The 26330-nt window shown below is 36.8% G+C and overlaps 1 protein-coding gene across 3 annotated transcripts in view; it reads right to left on the bottom strand.

Annotated features, from left to right (window-relative positions):
* The window catches only part of OLA1 (Obg like ATPase 1), a 126680-nt gene that overhangs the window by 21485 nt on the left and 78865 nt on the right, over nucleotides 1-26330 (bottom strand). For all 3 annotated transcript variants that reach the window (XM_035331492.1, XM_035331491.1, XM_035331493.1), the window contains 2 exons: nucleotides 18292-18372; nucleotides 17925-18022 (listed from right to left, as the gene is read on the bottom strand). In XM_035331492.1, the coding sequence (XP_035187383.1) occupies nucleotides 17925-18022; nucleotides 18292-18372 (179 nt within the window). The remainder of the gene's footprint in view (nucleotides 1-17924; nucleotides 18023-18291; nucleotides 18373-26330) is intronic.

Genomic DNA, 26330 nt, shown 5'->3' on the forward strand with positions numbered 1-26330 from the left:
TGTTTTGCGACTTCAAAGTGCTTTGCTTTTCAACATCAAGCCACTTAACGTACCTGTACATAAATTCCAATTTCTAAAAAGGCAACCAATAAAGGTGCTAAATTCTATTCTGAATGTACCCATTACATATCCACTACACAAAACTATCTTTGAGCTACAAACAGTAAGTACTAGCCCCTTGATGTGCTAGAAGCTGGGCAGACATCCTTCCATATGATATCACAGATACTTGCTAAGAGCAGAGAAACAAAAAGACACAATTCCGAATTTAATGACTCGTTTTGTAAGATGGAGAAAAACCTAGTGAGTAGAGTCTCTTCTGATCCTTCCTAAATACGACCACTTTCCCATGCCATCCAACAGTTGTTCATATTCTGTTGCTCATTCTGGTTTCTTCTCCCAGTGTCATTCTCTGGTCTTCAAAGTTTTCCATCCTGGTCCAACAACTCTTTAGAAAGATGCTTCCAAGTGCCCTTCTGCATCTCTTCGTTCAGTCTGCATCTCTCTCTTACTCTGGCTTCCAATCTCTACCACACTTCTTCCTTTTGCCTCATTTGCAGGGCAAACAGTTCAGGTCCTGATCAGGGACCCAACTCCTAATGATTTTCTTTCATTCTTCAACATACAGAACATGAGGAAACGGCCTCAGGACATGCCAGGGAAGGTTTAGATTGGATATCAGGAAGAATTTGTTCATGGAAAGGGTGGTTAGGCACTGGAACAGTCTGACCAGGGAAGGGGTGGAGCCGCCCTTGTTAGAGTTGTTTAAGAGACATATAGATGTGCTGCTTAGGGACATGGCTTAGTGGCAAACTTGTGATGTTACACTGATGGTTGGATTTAGTTGTCTTTTCCAATCTAAATGCTTCTATGATGCCATACACAGGGACAGATGGATCAGAGACACATCCAAATTCTGGCTAGGTATGCTCAGTTCTTCAGTAACAACTGACTTATTCCAAGAAAATCCCACAGCATTTACTACTACACCAATATTTACCACTGCACTTTCTTACATTTTATTTAATAAATAAATTGTACAAATACTGGAATGTTGGAGTTTGTGTTCTGCACAAATGCAATGTATTTTTTAAGATTTTCCCATTAGAAGGAGTAGAAAGTAATTATGTAATAGGCTAAAATGGCTCAGGATCAAGATAAAAATTTAAACAAGAAACACTGTATAGACTTTGAGTTGCTAGAGACACAAAAATGGTTCTATAAAGGCATTATATCTTGTCAGATACACAGTGGTATTTAAGAAATATTCACTCTAAGTCCTTCAGTAACATCAACAAAAGCACTGAACTTACTGTATTTCTAGTGCCCCTACTTATCAGACGAAGCCTTCTCTTTTCACAGGCAAAGGACAAAAACCTAAATACAGCAGGCTATGGTACAGTTAACAAACATCATTATCTTTCCTAGAAAGAGAAGTTCCTCTCAGCAAAGATGCTGCTGGTAGTTTCTCTAGCGGGCTCCTATAGTTACTGTGTGCCGTACTTCAGCGCGTACCTGTGGAACACCCAACGAGAAGTGCCAAGGCTGCAGAAGACAATACGATGTGTCCTTAGTTTGCCTTTAACCACACAGAAACTACAGCTACATGTTACGCATCAATCAGAAGATACCACGTTCCTATATCTCTTAATAAAAACAACGTGAATCAGAACCTCCCCGTGACAAGATGCCTACACCAGAAATACTCTCCTAGCTCTACAGCACGTAGTAATTCTTTACGGAAAAAGAGTTTATTGATTTTGTGCAAAACTTGTACGCTGCAATTTTCAAAAAATCACCCCAGTACAAATGCATTCCATTCATTCAAAAGCAACCCATACTCAGTACTATAGAAGCTGAAGGTACTGCTCAATGCAATGATTCATAGTTTCTCTAATAGAAAGATTCAGCAGTTTTCAATCGAGACCTTTATTCCCTCTCTGAATAAATGATGCCTGAAATTTTTATTCTTGTTCTAATGGAATTTCAATGGCCTTCACTGCAAATCTACTGGAAATTTTCGCATATTAAGTGGAAAAAATTAAATGATGTTAACCACATTTTAATGTGATTAAGGCTGACAGGGTCATTATTTCTGCTAATCACTCAGTTTAAAAAGCTCAAACAAAACTTTGTAACAGCCAGTGTTTTTTTCTGTTTTTTCGTATGTCTACTGTAGTTGAGAATTAAAGCCACTACAGAATATGAAACAGTATATGTCATGAAAAAGACTGAGTTTGCTCCAATTTGTACATGGATTTCGTTATAATTAATCTCAAGATTAAAAAAAGAAAGGGAGGGGATCAATCTTACAATATGCATACCACTACCACTTTTGTTTCCCTCGCTTAAAAGGCAACAGAACACACAGAGCTTTTCCTGTAGCTCCTATTTGCTACTAAAAATGAGAAAATATTTCTGCATGCCTTTACTAAGTAATGAAAGGTGCATGTAATCATATAAAATCATTTATTTTGGAAAGTGGCTGTTGGGCCCTGCAATACAAAGTTCTCTGTTATCAGTGAGGTCAGCAAAAGATAGAAAATGGGCATTAAAAAAAGGCAGAAAATAGAAGCAAGAGGCAACGATGAAAAGCAAACAGTATTTGGTTATCAGTGTCTTGTAGTTTCCTCTAGTGGACAATCAACAAAAGAACAGAAAAACAGAGACAGCTGCTCTTGCTCAAAGGTCCACCAAGTGCAGCTGCATCTCTGCGAGATGAGGAATAGACCACAGAAGCCTCAGGGTGACCAAAGAGGGCAGAGGGATCGAAACCGAAAAACAGACATCCGTCTGCCTCATCAGATCTCCTGGGTGGGAGTTGTTTGAGGTTTTTCTTTTGTTTCTGGATGGGAGGAGGTTGTTTGAAGTTTTTGTTTGTCCTGGGTTTTAGGTTGGTTTTTATTTTTTTGCATGATTAGTCTTTTCTGTACAAGTCACTAATGTAATTAATTGCTTATTGCCGGCTTTATTATTACTACTGCTCTCTGGATGGATCCTCATTCCTTCCTGGAGGACATATACATCTCGTGCCAACCCCACGCCCTCAAAAAAAAAAAAAACAACAACCCAGCTTGATGGGGCCATGTTCTCTCTGTTCAGAAAATCAGAACTGAGATGATTAAAAAAAAGGGGGGAAGCATTTCAGCATCCAAATTCATTTTTTCTACGTAAGTAACTGTTTATACTTAAGTTACTTTAGAAGAGAATGAAAGTTCAGACTGATTCACATTGATTATTTCCATCTGCTTTAATAGATACATTTCAACTTTACTGAATCACTAAATACAAAAACTGTATTACAGAAGCTTCTTCTATTACAAAAAAAATAAAAAAAATAAAAAATTTCAAACAAGACCATTACCTTTGTAACCTTAAGGTACATGAAATTTATCTGAAAAACATTTTATTTCCTTCCCATTCCCTGGCAAAGTATCCAATCACATATACAGTCATTTTTAGATCTGCTTCATGATTACAACAAAAAATGCTAAGAAAAAACATAGTAATTAATCATACATAACTCTCTCCAAACAAGATTTTTTTTCTGCCTTCATATCCAACTTACACTCCTAACTCTGTGTTTCAATACCCAGCAGCCTTTTTTTTTTTCCCCTGAAGAACATTGCTTCCTGCCTGAATACTTTCTGTAACAAGAAAAAAAATGTCAAACAGCATTAGATCTCTTACAATCAAGGAACAAACTACATTAATATCAATATCACTTTACAGCTGGAGTTTGTGATGTTCTCAGAAAGAAACATTACTATTGTTGGACCTTCTAGCTTTAGCGTGATGCCATGCACTACTGCATCAACTAACAGCCTGACAGAATTCTTGTGCTCATCTAAGAAGGGACCCTGCTGAATGTCCTAATGCATCTTATTGTGAATCTTCAGCAAATAAAACTTCATGTATGAGCTCATGATGTGCTTTGCTGCTGGAAAGTCACAGACTCTGTGGGAAGCTTTTTATCTTCCCAGCAGTCAGTTCTCTGAGAACATCAGTGCAGCTACTGTAGTTACCTGTAGATTACTTGTATTTTCTCACATCTGTGTCCAGCAATCTAAACCATGATGATAAAGGGTCATTAGGTTTTGAGTGAGGAAGGGGATGGACTAGACAATTTGCTCTGATAAGCTCCTTGTTGCGAGCTCCAGTTTAGAATGTGAAACGCGGGGTACGCACGTTCTCAACTCAAAAACCAGCTCACTCGCAGCACCAATTAAAAATCATGCTCGTGCCATCTGAAACTACACGAAGACACCTGATCTGAAATTTTTGCAATTAATATTGTAGCAAAAATAATTCTGTCATGGTAAAAAAGGACATCAGCTGTCTATTAGCCACAAAAGAATTCAGGGACAATTACTGAGATAACTGCTGTTTGGAGCACAGCAAAGCAATTTCCCACAGTGGGACTTAGAGTTCAATTTACCAGTTGGGCAAATATTTTGTGCTCTGTAGTGGTCTACAGAGTTAACAGTTACCTGTAACATTTGAGCTGTGTTATACTTGAAGAAAACTTTCTTCAACCAAAACAGGTGTTTCAGCTTTACCTGCTCCCAAGAATGCACATTTTTTCTAACATGGTTTTAAGAACCATTTTAATGCTTTTCGATTAATATTAAATGCAAACTTATGAAAGAGCCAATGGATCTATCTTCCCATTCCAAGCTGCTCACAGTGAGGTCCTGTAAGTTACAGGCTACTTGGAAGAGGCACAAGAATACACACAATGCCATCTGTAAGACTACGTTAGTCCTCAAGTAAACTTTTTTTCCCTAGAGGATGGTTGAAATTCAGTAAAATAACAAACTGATCACTTAACTAGACAATACCGTCACAAATGGAAGAAAGCTGTGTTTTCACATGTAGCAAAACCAGATTATACCACGAATTCAGTATGTAGTGAAAATGCTCCGCTGACTTGCTCAGTAATAGAGCTGTGAGAGTCACTTAAGATATATACAGTGACATTTTGTGTCAAGTTCCAGGTAGTAGCATGGTATTGCATTAACCAATAGATTAACACCTGGAAAGGCAAAGGAGCCATTGAACATTTGGTCAACGTGCAAGTCATCAAAAGAAATAGACTTGCAAGTATGAAGAATGTAACTACTACACTTCCCTCTTCTCAAAATTAAAGGTTAAAAAAATTACCATTCAAACACTAACTCATCAGCTTAGATAGTTCAAAAGGGTTTTTCTCTATTGCCCTTGCAGAGATGCCAACATCCTGCTATGTTGCCTTTGAGTCTTAATTTCAAGTCAGGGAAAAAAGACAGAATATTGCTAATTTACACAAAAAAAATCTGGTCTATTTCCAAAGTAGGATAACATGAACAGTGCATGCTCACAATGGATATTCCACAGAGACTCAAAGTCAGTATTTGAAAATGAGTTTTTTAATTTGGTCCATTACTTTTATTTTATACGTATACCTCTGCTGGTTCTATTTTCTGCAGCACCACTAGCTACGTACACCACACTTGTGCCTTTTTTTTTTTTTTTTTTAACCTACATGGCCTTTAGTGAAAATGCAACATTTGGAGAACTAACATTAACAGTCTGCATCATCACAGAAAATGAATCCTTAATAATTATTCATACACCGAGTAACTGTAAACCCAAATCATTTCAGAAGACCTGAATGTGTCAAGAACTTTGACAATTATGACTGGAGCCAGGAAACTGTAGCACTGCAGAATTTCTTATGAATTTTTCTAGTTACTTTTTATAAATGCTGTCCTAGATGACAGCTTAATGTGTACCACATGCAATATTTATTCTTCTTCAGTGTCAGACTGTCTAGCCATCCAAGGGAATACAAAGAATGTCACTTATTAGGATAAAAGCACAAGGAAGGTAATCAAGGACATATGTAACATCAGCCAATCATGCCCTATTTCAACATCCTATTCCATTCATAACAGTTCAACAATTATTTGCTTACTGATAACTTGCTTTCAGGCTGTTTGTGTTCCCCATAATGGTGGTTTGCATTTATTTTGCTCTTTAGAATTGGACACTTGCTGTGCCACGCATGTTTGTCAAAACTTTATATCTTCTGTCAGAAATAGCGTTTGCACATCAAATCATTTCTGTGTCAGAAATCACTAATAGAACAATCTAGTTACCTTTTATGTCAATAGGGCACTGACATAACCAGAAATCAGAAACAAAAGGCTATCACACAACCACACGCTGCTGCAAGACAGGCAACTAAAATGCTTCTGTTTAATACACCTTGAGCATATAACAGTATCTTCATTGAAAACCTAATGCAGAAATTAGACCTTGACTAGAACGCAAAAATGTTTCAGAAATACAGTCTAGGCATAAAGACATCAGCCGCTTTTTTGAGCTTGTATAACTAAATTCGTTACTAGTCCTCCATGTCTCTTCGACAACATTTTTAGTTATTTATCTTACAGAACACCTACATGGAATACAGGCAGACATTCTTCAGCTGACTCCAATCTATTTGATGGATACAAGTTACGAAAAATCATTAATTCACAAAGACAAATAGAGAGGCAGATAGAGGGAGCCAAAGACAAACATTTACCCTCCATAAAGTTATTTTTAAATAATAATAATTTAAAAAATCCTATAGGAAACTGAACACGCGTGCACATGCACACACACTTCATTAATCTGAGTATCCTGAGACATCAAGATTTTATTAAATAAAAACAGGTATGGATTTAATGAGCCTCTGAAATAAAACAAGCTGGAAGAACCACCACATGTTTTAGATCCACAACATTTTGTAGGTTTTCAATGTATTAGGTGTTAAGATTATTTATTTTAATAAAAGCCATTTGTTTGGACTTAAAATTATTTTAACTTCAGCAGTGTAACACTGTGCCAGTGCATGAAAACCAAAGTGGAACTTTATCAAATGAATCTGATTAATCCATTTTCACTGTTCAACCCAATGAAGTACAAAACCAGCACATGCATCTACTCTTTCACCTATTTATCTTCTAAATATCTCTTCAGCTTCTAGTAATTATTGCTGGAACGCAGTAAATCCCAAACTTTATCTTATTGTAATTTCTTACTAAATTAACAATAATTAAGGTCAAGCATTGGTAACGAAGTGTAAATGAACTATCAAATTATATACTAAGAAACAAGCTATCGAATGGGATAGGTCTCCCATTAAAATGATATAATCTATAAACTTTTCTCTCCAATTTAAACATGAAGAAGCACTTATTCTTGGTTTTAAAACAAGTATACGTAAAACCAGTGACTATCAACGTGTGAACATCAGTCACTATTAATCATTATAGGAAACTCAAGTTGTGAAAACAAAATACTCTGTCAAAACTTTAGAAGGTAAGTAACTATTCTTGGGAAAAAAAAAAGCTATTAAAAGAAAACATATCCATATACTTAATATATAAAATCGACCTATAAATAAGCACAAAATAAAAAGCTTTTATTAATTTTTTGAAGCATTATATTTTCAAAAATAATTGTCAATGAAAAAATGTCTGTCAACTGTAAAATGAATAATTTACTTCAGCACAAAAATAAACTTGAAAAATGTGTGCCAAACCAAGCAGCTTTTATTTCCAACTGCATAAAAGAATTTCCTTTCAGACATTTTTTATTTATATTAAATTATTTTTCATTGACTGATGTTTAACATTTACTTATTTGTAGAAAGCAGCAATATTCCGTAAACCATTCTCCCAGAGAACGGGAACGCCACAGACCACTCACAAAATAAAGTTTTGTATCAGATCCTAACATGAGGATTGAGAAATGCTTGCTTTGCTCGTCCAGCATGGAACAGGGATGAGGACACAACCACTCACCTCTCTACGTCATTCAAATGCCTTGCTCTCCGCCTTCCACCTTCTTAATAGGACCCACACAGAAATAAACATACACTGGTGGGTTTTAAATGTCACGTCAGATACAGCGATAATAATAATGACCCAACAGATGTTAAAAGCAGGGCAACATACCCAAAGCATCTATTTTTTCCTTGATTTGAAAGAGCAACTTATTTGCTTTATGGACTACATGCAAATTCTGTTTCTACGTTGTCTGGCTAACAATGCTCATTCATTCTGAAAGGCACATGGCTCTAGAAGTTAATAATAAACTAATTACTTCACATACCATAACTTAAGAATACACAATTCCTATCAAACATAATAATAATGCTCTTTTAAATGTGATATTGCACAAACCTACTAGATGATTTGTAAAGAAAAAAGAGGCAAAATACCTTCTACTTAAAAGAACAAAAAATCCTATTTTCTAGCATTAGACCTGCTCATTAACGGGACTAATTCAAGCTAATCTTCTAGCTCATGAGCCAAACCATGGCATTTGTAGATCAGCCCCTACTCCTCTTTCCATGTCAAAACTCTCCTGAGGTTCAAATATGCAGAACAGGTAACTTGATTCAGCTACAGTGTATTAGCACACAGCACTTTAACAGTAATGACAGAAGTGTACCTGGGCCTTTTTAACTGATGTCACAAGAGGGGATACATTTCTACCAGTCAACAGTTAACCGAAGAATGCATCAGAACAGAGCTCCTCTTCTCCACGTACATTTTGACTCTCATTTGCAATCAATGGGTAATCTTTATCCCTGGGAAATACAACTGAGAAGACTATTTCATCTTACTCCCTTCTCTGTCTCAATGTTATTTCATGCACACAAAAATCACTGCAGTGAAGGTGGCTGTGCTTGTAATATGCAAGATACAAATGAGTAAGGAAACTTCTTCATTAGCAAGGTCTTCATCGTGAATTTGAAACGTGAAAGGGGTTTTGACACAAATATCTGCTGTCTTACATGCACAGTCAAACTGTTTTACTCCAAAATGAGTAAGAGTGAATTCACTAAAACTATTTACCATCCTGTAGACAGATGACAGAACTGATATGGTGGTTAGAACCCTAGTCTGTTCCAAAATCCCCGTGGATCTGCTGATGGGGTGGTGGTGATGATGCTCAGAACAAGTAAATCTCAACTGGAACATACTGTAAATTCCAGAACCTGGTCCTCAGCATAAAGGCTGCTTTCTTAAGTTGCTTTTCCTCCCCTGTTTGTCCTTTTTGTAACAAAGACAAGTGAGGAAAAGTTTTTTCTTTTTGTCTTTTACTTTATCAGTTTCAATGTTTAAGTTAGTTGATTTCTCTGGGTCTGAGCACTATGATAGAAAGGTGCCTGCTCCCCTAAATAGAAGCTAGTCTGAATTTAAGAACATAAGCCAATAAAAAGCAAGATGAGAAATCTCTGAAGCTAAAAATCTCAGCACAGAGCCTATGAAAAGGTATCAAGCGACTGAAAATACCCAAACTCATTTAGCTGACAGCAGAAGTAATATGGGGCTGCTTGACTGTACCTTGTCAAAAGCTATGCACTAAACTGCAATGACATGCAGCAAATGCATCTAAGACAGAAACATTCTAAAAAAGACTCTATTCACAAGCTAGAAATCCTCATTTAGGCATGGGAGCAGCATGCTGTTTAGCCAATCAAGCCTGTGATACCAGTGCTCAGTGAAGGACCACAGCTACATACAGGCTACACTTAAATCACTCCAGGCACATTTGGAAAGCCTTTGACAAGGAGGACTGACAGAATGCATGATATGTTTGCAGATGTCATTCAGGAGATGACTGACATGATTCCAGAAAAAAAAAAGAAAAAAAAAACAATTACTAGACAATATCAATATTTTTATTAGGTAACTTGATTTTAAAATAGAGAGCATTCCTCCACACCCCACCAAAAAAATAATTCTATGTCACCAGCAAAGAAGCTTTAGGGAAATAGTGAAGAAAACTAAGGCATAAAGCACAAAATTCCCAAGTGTTTGAACGCAAGCTGCAGAAAATTAAAGTAAGCCTTTTACACAAAAAAATAAAAGGGAAGAAAGAGGAACAGATTTTTATCAGTCTTTACTTTTCCAGATATATTATGCAGTAACAAAAATCTACACTCAGACATATCTGTGTGTCTCAGATTTGTTTCTGAGCTGTTTGAGCATTCTTCAGTTTTAAACAGATTAAAATTTGAAAAGGATGTTGTACCTCACGATACAGCCAGAGTCCGTTTCGTGTCACTTTGCAATGACTTTGCAACAAAGTTTGTCGTCTCTGACACCTACCGTTTTCTGGGGAAGTGCCTCTCTTCACTGCTTACTGAATGAAGCACAGTTGTGTAATTAATTGATTTGACACCTAATGCCACATTATTCTCTCCCCTAGTACTGTATTTCCTAAGTAGCATGTGTTTATAAACGGTGACAAAAATAGTTATCGAAAATCTCCAGTTTGAATGAAGACTGTGAAAATGCCAAGTTTCTCAAATGCTTAGCCGGGGTATACAAACAGAGACGTTCTCTTCTTACCCCTCGCTGGTTTGGGCAACTTTTTCAGCAGTTATGTTTTTGCCTGTTGAAAGCTAGTACCTATTGCTTTAGGTTCTGCCTATGAAAACACAAGTGTTTAAACTAATTATCACACGAGATACTTGATTCTTAAAATTGCCAAGGTAAACTCAAAATTATTTCATTATCAGGTAGCAATTTCTAAGATTACAAGAGCCAGCTATAAAACTGGTCTGAACTTAGAGCTGCGGTTGTTCAACATTACTCTGCAGCCACAGAGCTGTGTTTGAAGAGCTCCGTGATGACAGCCAAAAAAGTGATGACAGCCAAATAAAGACTCCAACAAACCCCACGATCAGCATCTGGAGAGAGAACAAGAAAAGGAACAGAAGATAGGAAGCAAATCTGAGTTCTTCAGAAAAGGGCTTGGGATAACATGCCGCTGGGTAAGACAGGGCTTGCACACAGCGATGGAGTTGCAGAGAAGTTAGAGATGCTTTCACTCAGCACATCCTTACTGATATGAAGTATTAAGCAGTAGCTCTTTTGTGGTACTCCGATGGCACAATCAGCTCAAAGCACATGGATGGTCTCGGGGCATACAAGAGGCTCTCTCGGAGCTAACGCACGGAGGCCTGGGGCTGCTGGGCAGGAGTTTCGAGCTGCGGTATGCTGGGCTGACATCCGCACCCTTTGCAAGGCCGCACAAACCGACTCATTACAACAGTCAACCCGCTCTCTACAGTCTGTGGTATTTGGTGAGGTGTAGAATAGCTTAAGGCTACCTTCATCTGCCTCGGACAGGCCTTGCCAAGAACTGGGAGGCTCCCTGCCACGACCACCACCCATTTTACCAGTTTCAAGACTCAAGACATCCTAGGTGAATTACTGAGGCCTTATTTCCTGACTTCGCACCCAATGCATTAGCCATTTCTAACTGTGGTAATCACGTGGGCTGAAAGCTTTGAAAGCAGCTTCACCATGCAGTACTGTCCATTTTTAAAACATCCCAGATGATGACTTTTTTTTTCTTTGAAAAGCTTTGCTTGGGAGCCAAAACTTTACATGTGGCACACAGCAAACTTGGTATCAGAGATGAACCACTGCATGTCTGTGAAAATCCATCCAGATTTAGCAACTTCATAATCTATCAAAAAAAAGAAAAAAGAAAACCAAACAACAGAACACCAACTCATGTCCTCAGGAGCAAATCTCCTCAAATTTAACACTGGACAGTCTCAAAGGTTTAACCTCTTGATATGCCCCACGGCACCCATACATGAGTGGAGCTAGACATTTTTTGGCTTGTTTGTGGTCTTTTTAGGCTCGTTTTGGGGTTTAAGCAAGGTTACCCACCGGAGCTGAGAGCAGGGAATCCATCTTCCCTATGCTTACAGACAGGTCTCCAGTTCCTGCTGCTACCCAAACAATATGCATTCACATTCAAATGTTCAGAGGGAGAGGCAAAGCAAAGCGGGAAGCCTGGTGAAAGAAATCCAGTCTGAAGGACTGGACTGGAACTAAGCCAGCAAGAATGGGATGAAACCCGAGAAAAGGGAGAGAATCTGGCAAAGGTCCAAGGAGGATACTTCAGCTAGGAAAAGGTTGGAGCAAAAATAAACGGGACAGACGGAACAACTGAATGAAAAGTCACTGGAAATGGTAAGACAGTGACAAGAAGCCAACTGGGAACGTCAGGCAAAGATGCCAGAAAGAAAAGAGATTGCAATTAGGTTGATGGGTGAGAAATTAATTTGTATTCATTAATTAATTTGTATGAGACATAATAAAGAATAGCTGTTTATTAAGCAAACAGCATGCACCATCCCCTATTAATGTATGTAAGTGCTCTATGGAAAACATACGCAAGCCTCTAGTTAAAACAAAACTGTGATGTAAGGTCCTCTGTAGGCAAAGGTACAAGAGGAAATCTAAATTCTCATCTTGTTAACTCTGAATATCTGACTGTAAAATGCGTATGCCAAATGCCATTTATGCACAGATAATTATCCACTAATTACTTTTTTTAAAAAAAGATTTCAGTTGTAAGGCAGGGACAAGCATTACACATTAAGAAAAAATCTAAATTTTCCAGATCCATCAGCATAGAAGAGAACCTCAGATCAACTATATCAAAGACGCTTCTCAATACCACAATTTATAACTGAAATTTAAAGAATTGTACATTCTTGAAAATGTAAAGATACGATTTATCTGCCTAAACACCCATTACTCGTGACCTACAGTATATTTAAATATACACAACATAATCAGAAAATAAACGTCATTCAGAAGCTGAAGTTAGTGACAACAGCATTCTGCGCTGACTCGGGTACCCTGCTACATGACCAATATGCTGCTATTGGCGAATAACTGTTCTAAAGGCTGTAGCTGGTTTATGCCCCAGGTCAAAAAGATGTACTTCTGTTTCTCTCTGCACTGCTAATGTTCATTACCTACAAGATCCCTCCTTTTGGGAGAGGAACTACTTTCAGATATCTGGTCCAAATTATTATTATTTTTATAAAGCAAAATCTCCAAAGTTCATATATTTCAGACAGCTTTTGGAAAAGGCTGAAACATAGACAGTGGAAAGAGGTTGTTTTTGTGGAACTAACATTGAGTTGTTTCATATTTTTATTTAGTCACCATACTTTCAGTTGTAAAGGAGGTGGAGCTGGCCCACAGCTGTTCTTTGTCTGTATTTCCTGTAAATCTATTTATTAGAAGGATTCTTAAATGTACATATTGTTAATACTGCTCATTAAAATGTTTTGTTTCATGATATGTCACACCAATGTTACCACTTTCATTAATATTTGCTTGTTTTAAATGTCTGTTGGAAGGTTTCAAACTGAAATGTAGGTGAAGTGCTATGGAACAATTTTTTTTTTTATTTTTTATTTTTTAACCATAGAGATAAAATATTCACTGCTAACAAATCCAAGAAGAATCTATACAGAGAAAATATATTCAAGACTTCTCTAAAAGCAGACATTATTTAAGGGTGGATGGGGAAGTTTTGGAGCTGAAGGGTATTTTTCATGTTGATTTTTTTTTTTTTTTTTTTTTTTCCCCCCCTAAGTTTGTTAAGTAAGATGGAGAACACACAGATATCAGATCTATTCTGCCAGCGGACACGTACCCACAGAAATAAGACCAAGAACGTCAAGTCTCCAGTCACCACCAGGTGCAAACTTTCTTTCCTAAGTAGTCTAAAAATGAAAGATTGAGCGAAGCAGATAAATTCATGCACAAGCCCATTGTGTCTTCCTTGTAGTTTACCCTTGACTTTTTTTCTTCATATCTTTTTTTTTGGTTATATTTGGAACATCTGAACCAATATGGAAAAGATGAATGAAAAAGGATTATTCACTCTCATACTACAAGATCTGAGGAGCATCAAATGAAATTATGATGTGCCAGATCCAAAACAAGCATAAGGAAGTACTTCTCCATATAGCACATAGTTAAACTGTGGAAGTCTTTGCTCCAGGATATTGGGATGCCAAGAGTATACTTAGGTTGAAAAGGTCAATGGCTAAATTTATAGAATAAAAATCAGTCAAAAATTATTAACCGTAAGTATATCACATCTCACTTAGTCAATTCTACACTAACAGATTGCAAGAAGCTGGGCACATATACTCTATTTGCTTAATCTGTACCTATACTCTTCCCTGGACATCTGCTAGTGGCCTGTCAGAAACATGATACCAGAAAAAACAGACCTTTCATCTCACCTAATTGCGGCTCTTCTAGCTTAAGAACATAACAAATGCTATAAAAATTAACAGGAAGAGGGTTATTCATTACAACCAACGCACCTTCTTTAAACACATAGGAATAAGATATGTGAAGAGTTACCCTATCCCATCACAACCCAACTTGTTCATTAACATGATGTCCACCCTAACGTTCTGAGGAAGCACCCTTGATAGTAATGTTAACATAAATTTGGATGCTCAAGAAGTCTGAATTATTTTAGAAAACAATATACAAAGATCTGTATCAAGTCTCAAACAACTTAATTATGACACTATACATTTTCCTAATTTCGTGCTTCTTATTAGAAAATCTTTAACATCATAGTCAGCTCTTTAAGTTGCATTCTATGCACAGACCGAATAAAAAAAATTAAAATCAATGGTTTAGACCTGAAAAGTTGAGTCAAAAGATTAGTCTGACACATAATGTTTCTGGCGCCCACTGCAAAAAATCATTCCCAACTGCTGCAACAAAAAGTATGCTAAGTACAGTCCACTACATCCACTTATTAATTAGCTCACCATATTTCATAATTAATTTTCGTATTACGATCTGCTAAAAGCATCCTCTTTAGCAAGACCAAAACGTAAACCTTTAATTAGGTGAAAGGCCAACAAGTCTTATGCCCTGGATTTACGTTACATCTTGTAACTCAGAAAGCAGTTTTAATTGAAAAAGAATGAGCTCATTTAGAATACTATCATGATGAAGCTCAAATACACGCTTATCATGTGAAGGTGGTAGTATAACCATATAAAAATCATTAGGAATTAATAAAAGAAGAAATTAAGCATTCACTTAGAGCACGGCAATAAGTAGTAGGAACAGTTTCAGTGGATTCCTCTATACAACATCATGATTACTGTCATCTGATCATAACACAAGTGCAACTAACACAGCTGCCATGTCAGCTTCTCTTCAGGGGCTAGGTCTTAATCATAAATCAACTGAATGACTAATTCAACATTGTTAAAACCAGCAAGTAGCTGCTTGGAGCCATTCCAGTTTTTACATCTTTCAAAAGGTCAACACACCTACTCAGACACACAATAGTCCTATCTTTCACTGTGTTTTCTTCTTTTCTAGGATTGAAAAATAACATGTTAGCACTTAAATGTGTGTTTTAGCTAACAGTTAAAATGTTCATTAATTCTGAGTGACCCAGTAAAACAAAGACAATTTTAGTTTTCCTCACATACCCACAACCAAAACACCTCTTCCTCTTCTTTGCTGTTTTAAATACTTCTATAGCTGTAAAAGTCTTATGAAAACATTTTTACTGCTGAGCATTTCCTGCATTAACCTTACTTTTGCTACAGTAATATTACAAATTAGGCTCAGAAATAAACTTTTTCAAGTTGAATGACTAGTCTAAATGTGGCTTACATTTCAAATGTGTACCTCTGCCCCTCAAAATAGTAACAAAAATCACAAATTAAGTGGCATCTAACAGCAAAATATATTCTAATCATTTACATCTGCTTGCACCATACAAATGGCAAAGCCTACCGTTAGCATCCTTCATAGAAAAAATGTATTCTGCTCTTAAATATAAAAGCTATGTTGCATAAACAGAGGATTTAAAGCTGTGGCAGAGTGGCTGAATGAAGGAAAATGGCAATCTTTCTGGTTCTAGTAGATGCCTTTCCCTATCACACAATGTTTCCCACTCATAAATACATGACAAATACTTCCTCAATCATTTTTTACGAGCAGGGATGCACAGGGGGTAGTCAATGGCTAGCTTGAGGGAAAATAGGAACAGCAGGAGGCAGAAACTGTACTGAAAATGGCTATGTGGTAAATTCTCTTCTGGAACATCACTCAGCTACCCAGGCTTTGATCTTTCGGCTACAATTACACTAACATCCATGAGATCTGGATATACTTTTTTAAAACTAAATCATTAATTGTAATAGAAACAGTTAAACCATTTCATTATATGACTTCTCAATTCAAACATCTGATTTTTTTTTTTTACAAATTAAAAATTGTAATTTATACAAAGATTTGCTTTCAATTGGGTTTAACTATGTCATCATCACAACCAGTCTCACAAAAAACATGGGGTGACTGGCGACAGCTAAATCACAGACTGGCGTCTCCTAAGTAGTCTGTCTACCATTAGGGTCTGGGAAATGGTATTTACTGTACAATTAGAGCCAGTGAGCTCTACCTGTAATCATCCAAATACAGGTGTGAGGATCCTTTTTGGACAGGGAAACCGATGCATCCATTTTCAGATAAACTTCCACATCTGTACGGTTATAGCAAACCTTAGGAAACCTCAATGTTTGTACTTGGAAAAAAAATCACCTAACAGACCAAGTGCTACTACCCAGATTTTAAAGACTTTCCTGGATATAACCACTTCTAATGTTTAAATATTCCTACATACAAAACATTTAAAGAATGAATAAATTAAATTAACAACTATAAAATTTGGCCAAACATGAAAAACAGATTATTACATTGTTTACTAAATTCAATCCAAAGTCTGTGTCTTGGGGCTGACATAGGTTCCTATTTAATAGATTAAATTTTGTTCTTTAATACTAACACAAAATTTCTTGGAGTATCAAAAGGACAGTTTTAGTTGCAGTAATTTCACAGAATTTATTCTAATGATTTATTGGAGTTAACCATCTGACATTAATTATTGTTTTGGCTTCCAGTCTATGAATGTTTATTTTTCAGTTTAAAGCCTTCTCACTCTTTGATATCATATGGAAATGAGAATTTTTAATGGAAAATTGAAACCATGTGCATCTAAGTACTTAATGAAGTACAGGGAGAAACAGAGGGTGTACTTTAGGAGAATTCAGATATTCCGCTTTGGATACTTTTGATTTGTTTGGATGAGTTACATGCATATATCTGTTCACAAACATGCGTTTATACATCTTCAAAGTATCTCACAAGTGAAGTGTTTAAAGATGTGAATACTAAAAAAATAAGAGGTTGTTGCTGTTTTTTAAATATACTGCTATTGATTTTTCTTCATAGTATACTATTTAATCTGTTCCCTCCTCCACAAACCAAATATTTATCCCATCTAGAGCTTCCTCTGACATGCTAAATGCTGTACTTCTCAACAGCAGATTCCCACCATATGTCTACCATGCTAGGACTGAATCTTCAACCAGTTCACTGAATGTCTGATAGATTGATTTCATAACCATCATGTACTTAAGTCATAATATTGATGTCAGGAATATGTGAACAAAACCTGCGCTGTTTGTGGCACTAAAGACCATCAAGGCAGGCCTATGCACTGTAAGCAAAGTGCAAGCAGTAGCAAGGAAACAAGGAACCCAACTGCAAACAGAAATGTACTGTTAAAATGTGCGATTTTGCCACAGTTTGAAAGCCTTCTGTGCAACTCACATAGCTTTACTCCTCTGGCATTCAATTCATTCCCTTGGAATGAAAAAGATGTTGTTCAGAGATCAACATTATACAACAAGATAAAAATGTGTGTTTATTTAAATCTGTAGTTCTAAATCAAACCTGTTTTCTTTATAATTTAAGGGATTCACATAACAATATAGGGAAGGAAAATATATTGTTTTCTATTCTACACTTTCATTCAGGGTTTCGCCATATGCATTGTACTCAGCAGCATATCAGTGGGAACACGACAGGCAAAACAAAAGGCAACGTTAGTTTTTATCCCTATTTTAATTAATATACTTTGACCTTAATGAGGAAGGAATTATTTGCCATTGAAAAAAATGTGAAATAGAAATAAATCTAGATATTTGACCTGAACACACTCACCATTTGTTTTTCTTTCTTATGTAGTCTTTTTCAGAGAGGTTAACCAAGTAGATCATTGGTTTTGAAGTGAAAAACAAATGCTTGTTCAAAACATCGATCTAGAAGTGAAAATACAAGAGGAGAATTTTAAAACAAGTTATACCAACTTAATATTAGGACTATTTTCCTCATGGCATCTCTGAGAAGGCAACAGAATTAAAGTTTAGTATGTAGATCACACTGACAAACACAGCACTGACTGTTAAATTTAACATTCAGTACACTCTGAATATGAATTCTTAAAAAAAAAAAAAAAACTTTTAAAAGAGAAGACAGTAACAGGTAGCAAAATTAGGAGTCAATTCATGGGATAATACTTATAGCCTACCTCTTTGTCATTCCAATCATGATAGAAGCGGACAGCTTTCTTTTCATCTATTACCCAGGTTTTGATTTTGCACATTACGTCCTATGCAAGATCAAGAAAAAACAAAGTCAAAAACTCAGCTGGATATCAGACAATTCTCTTCCATAAACACGGCGTGTATACATTAAAATTCAAAATGTACAAACGAATTAAAAATTAGAGAGCATCTTTTAAAAACAATTTTTACTACCCCAGAAAAATAAAAATTCCTGCTTTGAGTCCCTAAAGAGAAATAGCAATTACTGAAGAAATAAAAATCACATAATCAGAAAGTTAAGTACATACTATCCAAGTATCATCTCTCGCCATCATGAAAATTAGCAGAGCTCATAAAACATATGTAAAAATCGGTACATTTTAGATTGCTTTTCAAACTCAGTAAGACGCGACATTTCAGCATCCAGCGGGAGAGACCACGTACAATATAAACATGCCATTAAGAAAAGGGAATGGGTGGGGAAAAAACACTGCGAATATATTTTTTTTCGATTGTTAGCACAAGAAATTGAGCCTATTATTGATGATCCACCCTTCAAGAAATTAATTCAAATGGCCAGAGCCCTTTTTATTCCGCATTAATTTTTTGCCAACACCTTCTCCCTCCCCCCCAAAATGAAACCTGCCAAAGCCTCCATTACACAATGGCAAGAGCCTTGCACTGGTGACCTCCAACCAGCTGCATTCACTTTCAGAACATCTCTCTCTGCAGGAAATCTAAAGGCCTTTTAGTTAGCAAGCTAGTGTGCATTCAGAAGGAGTAACTGCAGGAAGAGCCCAATGTGCTTTGTTTCTCTGGCCTTTCTTCACAGAAAGATTAATCATCTGTGAAATGGAAACGGCAAACAGCAAGTGACACAAACTGAACCCTTCAAGCCTTTCCTCATCAGTTTTGTGGTGCTGAATCTGAAAGCTGCGTGTGGCACGGCTCTCCTTACAGGCAGGTGTTAATAAAAGGCTCTTGGGTCTGAAAGGTCAAACTTGGCTCTTCTAGGAGTAGTACATTTCAGAGTCGATTTTTTCTGGTAGATAATTTATGATCATGCTTTAAATAATGCATTTTTGGGGGTTATAATTGACACAACGGAGAATTAAGGTATTTGAAATACAAAGAAGCGTTCCCGAAACCGTTGCGCGCACAAAATGTTTTACACTTAATGCTATGCGGCCGAAGCACGTTATAAACAACCACAAATAACATCAGTATTTACTACAGTCTTTCCTAGTCAAGCAGTTGCTGCAGCGAAAAACAAAGACAAAGCTCTTCAAAATCTTCAGATCCTGATTTGAAACCCTCCAGGAACATGACTCCCCACAGATTTTAACAAGGAAGGGGCAAGCTAAAACTTTTAATGAAATCTAACATGTTCTGACGAAGAATAATCACTTTTACTCTCCTATAAGTGAATTTCACTCATAAATGTTTAAAAGTGGCTAATATAACACCATTTCCTACAAGGAGAAGATCAAAGTGCTATATTACAAATGCATTATGATTAAAAAAGCACTGTGCAGCTTTGCTATTAACTGTTCTTTAAACCCTAAAAGGCTTCCCATAGATCTCACTTGGCACTGCATATACAACCTTTGACAAGTAATGTAGACCATTTTTATTCATTGCCTAAAATTGTAGGCAATTATGTGCGTCACACTGGCCACCTGCAAATTCTGAATGCCTGCTCCAGTTGTCAGAGCAAAAAACTAATGTCGGAGGGGATTAATCTAGGGGGAGAGAGTCCTCTTTAATGGCTCCAGCAGGTGAAATGGCCCAGCTGGTTACTGTGATGAGTGGCCAGAACAGCTTATGTGGAGACATGCAACAAGATTACACATAAAGAAAACCACGGTGCCATCTTATCTTTAACCCTATCTGCTTTTTGTTTTTTAATTAATCGCTACAAATGAGGCAAGGGAAGCAGTTCTAGCAATAGGTGCCTTTCATTTAAGATCTTTATCTTCAGCTTTTGTTTAAATAGATATACAAAAAAAATCATCGCAATCTCAAATTCCTGTCCAGCAGTGAAGGAATTCTGACTACCTGATATTTCAGGTTTTTAAATAATTCCATAGGCACCTACCACGTGGCTCTCAGCATCACAATTCCCCTCCAACAGCAGCTCATTATCGCATATAAATTAGAGTCAATAAAAAATTTACAGAAGAAAACACTATAGCAAGAGTTGTCAAAGCCAATTTTTAGGCTTAAGCAGGAATAAGGTTTTTCTTCAATCACGCTGTAAGGGTGGCTACATAACGTGGAACCTCCAGAAAATTTCAAGAATCAATACAACAAATAACGTTTGCTCTTTCTAAAGCATATCTAAGCACAGAGATGTCAGTCAGAGATTCCCTTCCCCATTCAACTGGCGACTTACAGCTACATGTCTAAGCCAATTTTGAAACAGACCTAGTTTTTCAGAGTTCAGTTTTAGGTACCCAACTTTATGCAGTTCACAGCTGTTGTTCCAGAGGAACAATTGCATGGCTAACTTCAGCAGGGAAGGCTGACCAACCCAACCTGCTGCGCAGAACTGACAGCTGTATGCGTGCAAGCCTGCTTCAGTTTTACAGAGAAAGTGGCGAAGTATTGGAAAGCTTTCTTGAAATAAAAAAAAAAAGGACAAACTGATTAGCAAACATAACATCTATGTTCAAAGCTGGTGAGGCAGGAAGACACAAAGAAAAAAGGTGGAAATGATTATTCAGAGTCAAATTTTCTCTGACGGAATACCGGGACAGCCACACCCAGCAGAATCAAAGGCAGGCAGCCCACAACTCAAATGACACGTGTGACGGATGAACTCGGATTCCCCTGCACCAGTGGCGGTGTCTCCTTTACTTGAGATTTAATGTGATCCCGTAAGGACAACTCTGTTAAGGGCTAATAACAATATGAAGAAAGGCAACTTTTCCCAGATATTTCCTGTTTTTTCAGCCACCCCAAAACTCTAAAGAAACGCACAAAAAGCACATTTTCAGGCTGTATTTCATTTAGCACTATTTTTACTTTTATTAATTGTTTCTCTTTAGGCCTGGCGAAAGAATATGAACTGAGCTTTTTATCTTCACTCTCATTGTAACAGTCATTTAAACACATTTAGTCATTACTCTGGTTAACTGGGAGATGCTTAATAGCAGAACGCAGAGCAATGATCCACTTTGTTTTGTTAGGTCTGGCCTCCCCAGTTGTGTGCTGTGAGGCCAATCTGCCACCAGCAGGACAGTCCCCTTCTCCTTCTCTGAGGAGAGGGGGACTCTGGTTCCGTTCTTCAGATAGCAACATTACACCAAGCATCATTTAAAAACACCACCAAAAAAGCCTCCAAAATCAAACTTAGTTACAATTGTCAAAGCACATGAAGTACAGCAAACATCATGAATATCAAATACCACTGTTTTAAACATTAGACTGTACCCTTGGCAGTATATTTAGCACATGTGAACACTTGGTATATTTAGCCATATGCAGTACGGAGATTTTAATTTAGGTCCTGCTCTCCTTTCCAAATGACGGCAAGTAGTCAACCCAGAAATGTTAAACAGGACGTTAACAGTAAGTCCCAACAGTATAAAATACCGTGAAGAAATACATTTAAATTGCATTTAGCAGATTTATCAAGACATGCTCATGAGACACTACTGTGTAGAAAAATGTGCATATATTAATAAACTCTCTGGATGGATGATAGTAATAACGTGTGCCAATGCCAAATTCTTCTTACAGCGTGAGGGACTAAACTGAAGCTTGGAAAACTCACTTGCCTACTTGGCATCTGAGAATTGTGAGGTTTTTGTTGGAAATTAGCAGGGCATGTAATTAACTTCCGCAAATTTAATAAAGAAGTAAGCAGTCGTGAGGATTATCACTTCACACTTCAAAGTGCAAGTGAACTCTCCATGATTTTGCAGGCAGTGCAAAAGTCTCCGCTACTACGGAGACTAACGGTGAATACGGGGCTCTTTCCTTCCCCCAGGCAGGAGATTTCTAGGAAACGGGGTGCTTCTTAGCACCTTATGTGTTTGCCTCAGTACTTCCAAGATGTAATGACTAACCAACCTGTCAACACCTCAAAAACAGATGTGTTCAGTTAAAATATTTCAATTTAGGCATTGCTATACTGAAGTAGCAACATGGCAAATGAGGTGAAATTGGCCAAATTTCATCAACTTCACTGTTGTGTTCCTCTGAAAAGCTATAAGGACTACCTAAAACATTACCTGTAGCCCTTAGTGCCCCTTGCTTCATACAGGCTGACAGCATAGCATGCCAGCAGTAAGAGTGTAAATTAATATATTCAGACGTCCCTAAGGAATCTGACAAGTATTCAATTAAAAAACAAACGCTGCACACACTAAATGGAATTGACACTGCCTAACTAGTAGGTCTAGAGTGTAAATGTAGATAGAAAATCCAGCAAGTGTGTTTCGGGTGTTGCTCCAAATAAATTATTTGCATGTTGGTACTTAACTTTCATCATCACCCTAAAAAAATAATGAAAGAGACCATTTTAATGACACAGATTACAAGAATAAATGAATACATGACTAAAAACATGAGTTGCACATGTAGTGACCAGAACTGCCAAACACCGTTTGCTTTCATTGAATCTGTCTATCATTAGAATAGATTCAAGCTCATATGGACAATGGGCAGGGGATGAGGAAGGGTGGACAAAGTATTTACTATGTAGAGGACCTGCACCTTGCAAGAGTGACTAAGACTTGAAGGTTACAGGATTAGGTTTTAGTTACTGTACTGTAACTAAAAAGACTAATGCAGTCTTTGAGTACATAAATACTAATGTCAAATGTGAATACTTTCACACTTATCTGATGAAATACCAAAAGATGGGAGAAAAATTATAAAAAGGTATTCAAAAAAATACTTAGATATGAAGATTTCACCTGCTTGAATCTCAGCAAAAAGTCAGGGCTTTTCACATTAGCATGCAGAAAACACGTCTGAAAGTTGAAGCTTGGCAAATACAAACTAAAAACATGGTGTTTTTTTTTATTTCTAAACAGTAAAGTTAAATAATAACTGGCATAGCTTAGTCAGGTTATAGTAACTTATCTCTACCTAGAAAATATTTAAAGAAAAGTTATTCCCCCCCCCCAAAAAAAAAGAAAAAGTAAACAACTGTGAGAATTAAACTGAGATATGCAGGGGATCAAAACAGATCATTATTATTCCATCTGGCTTTCAAAATAGCTGTGGTGTTTATTTAGACACAGGTACAAACTACTCTATTTGAGGTAAAGAGTACCCCTAGCCAGTTAAACTGTGCAGCTCCAGGACCAATTTATCACACCCACAGCAGTTTCCATGTTAACACAAGGGAACGTACAGTGATCACAGCCCTGTCCATAGCTTTCCTGGGAAAATCTTTTTCAGTTCTAGCTAGCATAGCCTCTCTGTACGCTTCTGAGCGGTTTTTTGGTGATGTAGAAGAGCAGGACTGAAATGATAAACAAAGAATTTACAGTGAAAGCAATATTTAGAAAAAGCAGTATTTTTTAAAAATTAGACAAATTTTGCAGTTAGAAAAACTGCAGAAATCGCGTTTTTCAAATACGTTAAGTGCTTAAATAAGCTGTAGCAGCCGGGTGCAGGAAGGAGAACAAGTCAGGTACTGCATCAACTGGAGCGACAATGAGCTCCACTGTGGTACAAAACAATGTCTAATCTCTTACAATTCCCTTGCTCACTGACTTTAATAAAAATACAATGGGAGAAGTAATGGATTTAGGACAAGTGTATTATCCTTTCTTCTATTCAATACCTCCTAACAGAGCCAGTACAAGCTGTACATGATATAAGGTTTACTCAGAGCTAGATGCCAATAATGTTTATGAACCACTGCAAGTACTTTCACCCAAAACATTCTAACACCATTCCAGGCAACGTAACTCATGTTAATAAGCTCCAAAATCTCTCCTGTGTTGGTCAGCCCTGCAGGTTTTAAGGCATATTGAAAAAAAAAAGGCATTAAAAAGGCATTGAAAAAAAAATAATTTGTAGATTCTCAAAGAAAAAAGCATACAAATACAGAAATGAGTCTATCTGCAAGTGACTATTTCAATCAATTCAGAACAGGGAAATTGTACTGAAAAGTGACATATCTTCTCCACACATCCACTGAACTTTTCTTATTGCATTTGTGTACACACACTTATTTCCAAAGAAATCTATGTGCGAACGTATTTGTTCTAAAAGTGAATTAATCCAACTAAAAAAGATGCCTTTTCCAGAATACAACTATTCAGATATGAAGTTGTCCTGGTGATACGTATCGTCTATTTACAAGTTACAACTGTGGCTTGATCTAGACATTCCCAGAGAGACATTATCTAAAACCACTATTCAAATCTATGCAGGGAAGATCAGCCTTGACAGAAAGTATTTAAGCATTGACTTTTCTTTGTCTACTGATAATACCAAAAGAAATCCAAACGTGTATTTATACATTATGTACTTCCACCTCAGGCCTTACTACCAATTAATTCACAAACATCTGCCATGAATATTTTCCTGTTACATTCACAGTGTTCTTCAGAATGAACTTTAATTTCCTTTAAATACCACATTAAACGCAGCAAATGGTCCACTGAAGATTTTAGGCATAATTACGTGCATTAAGAATACAAATATTTTCTTGATTCCCTATGATTTAACATTTAAGTTACTAATTGTTAACAGTCATTGGCAAAAAGTGTGTCAATAACGTACACGTAGACTCTTCCTTTCCCTCCATCTCCAGCGGAACAAACTGACCTCTCAAACCTTCCTCACAAAGGCAAATGAAAGCAACTGACAAAAAAAAAAAAAATACAATTCACTACTGTATTTATCTTCAACTTGGAACGAACGAAAGAAAGGTGAAAATTCCCAACTGACATCATCAGTTAGATGAAATAAGAGTTCATCCATCCGTGAGAACTCTGGCAAGTGCGTGTGGTACGAGGTCAGTGAATTTTGCTCAGTGCAATCCCATTCATCAGAATATTGCGGGAAGGAAAGATTTTCACCGTTTTCATCTAGCATAGCGGTAATGAGAAGCAACAGAATCTACCACCTCTCTGCTGTTTGTGGATCATCTCCCAAACACTACTGGTAATTTTAAATGAGCAGAAACGACTTTCGAACAGTTACTGCAGTATCAGGACAGGACCAATATGTTAAATGGAAGGGAGGCCGAAGGAAGAACCATAGGTTACATGGACACGACATATATGCTGACAGGTGTTTATGCTCTGGGGTTTTGGTCACTGTAACAATTACTAATTTATCATCCACTGCAATAACAAAGCAAAGCTTGATTTGCTTCCTCTGTGCTAGATGGTTCTAATACCATGACGTTAACAGGCATCTTTAATTCTTTTCATAATTGCAGTTACTTTTGCTCTTTAAAAAGTGCTTAATTTCAAAAGCTAACCTTACTTCCAAGTTGGCAGACTATGACAACAGAATTTAGACGTCTCGCAGAACTTACAAAAGCATCCTTTGAACTGAAAACTGGAAGTTGAAATGCAGTGGACATTGATACTGACCTACTGTAAAAGCTGCCTTTCAGCTGAAAATTGGAAGCTCAAATACTGCAGACATTGATCCTGACCTAAAGATTTTGTCTTCATATCACTGAAGTCAACAATCTGAATGAACTCAACTATAAATAATATTCTTGTGGTCAGATATATAAATCGCAATACCATTACCACTAAGAATTATTCTGTGCTGGAATTCAAGATCTGGAGCACTAACAAAGGATTGAATGAATAGCTATCAATTGCAGGGGGTCAATCTCTAAGGACTAGAATTGAATCACACGGGAAGGGTAATGGAAGAGAATCCTGTAATAATGTTCACTTAACTGTATTACATTGTATTAACTTGAAGACCTCAATTTCCAGGACTGAAAATCCCATAAATCAAATATATATATATACACACATGTATGTATATATATTTAAAACAAGATCTATAAATTTACGTACTTGAATTT

Source organism: Oxyura jamaicensis, chromosome 7, assembly GCF_011077185.1.
Source record: "Oxyura jamaicensis isolate SHBP4307 breed ruddy duck chromosome 7, BPBGC_Ojam_1.0, whole genome shotgun sequence".
Lineage (NCBI taxonomy): Eukaryota > Metazoa > Chordata > Aves > Anseriformes > Anatidae > Oxyura > Oxyura jamaicensis.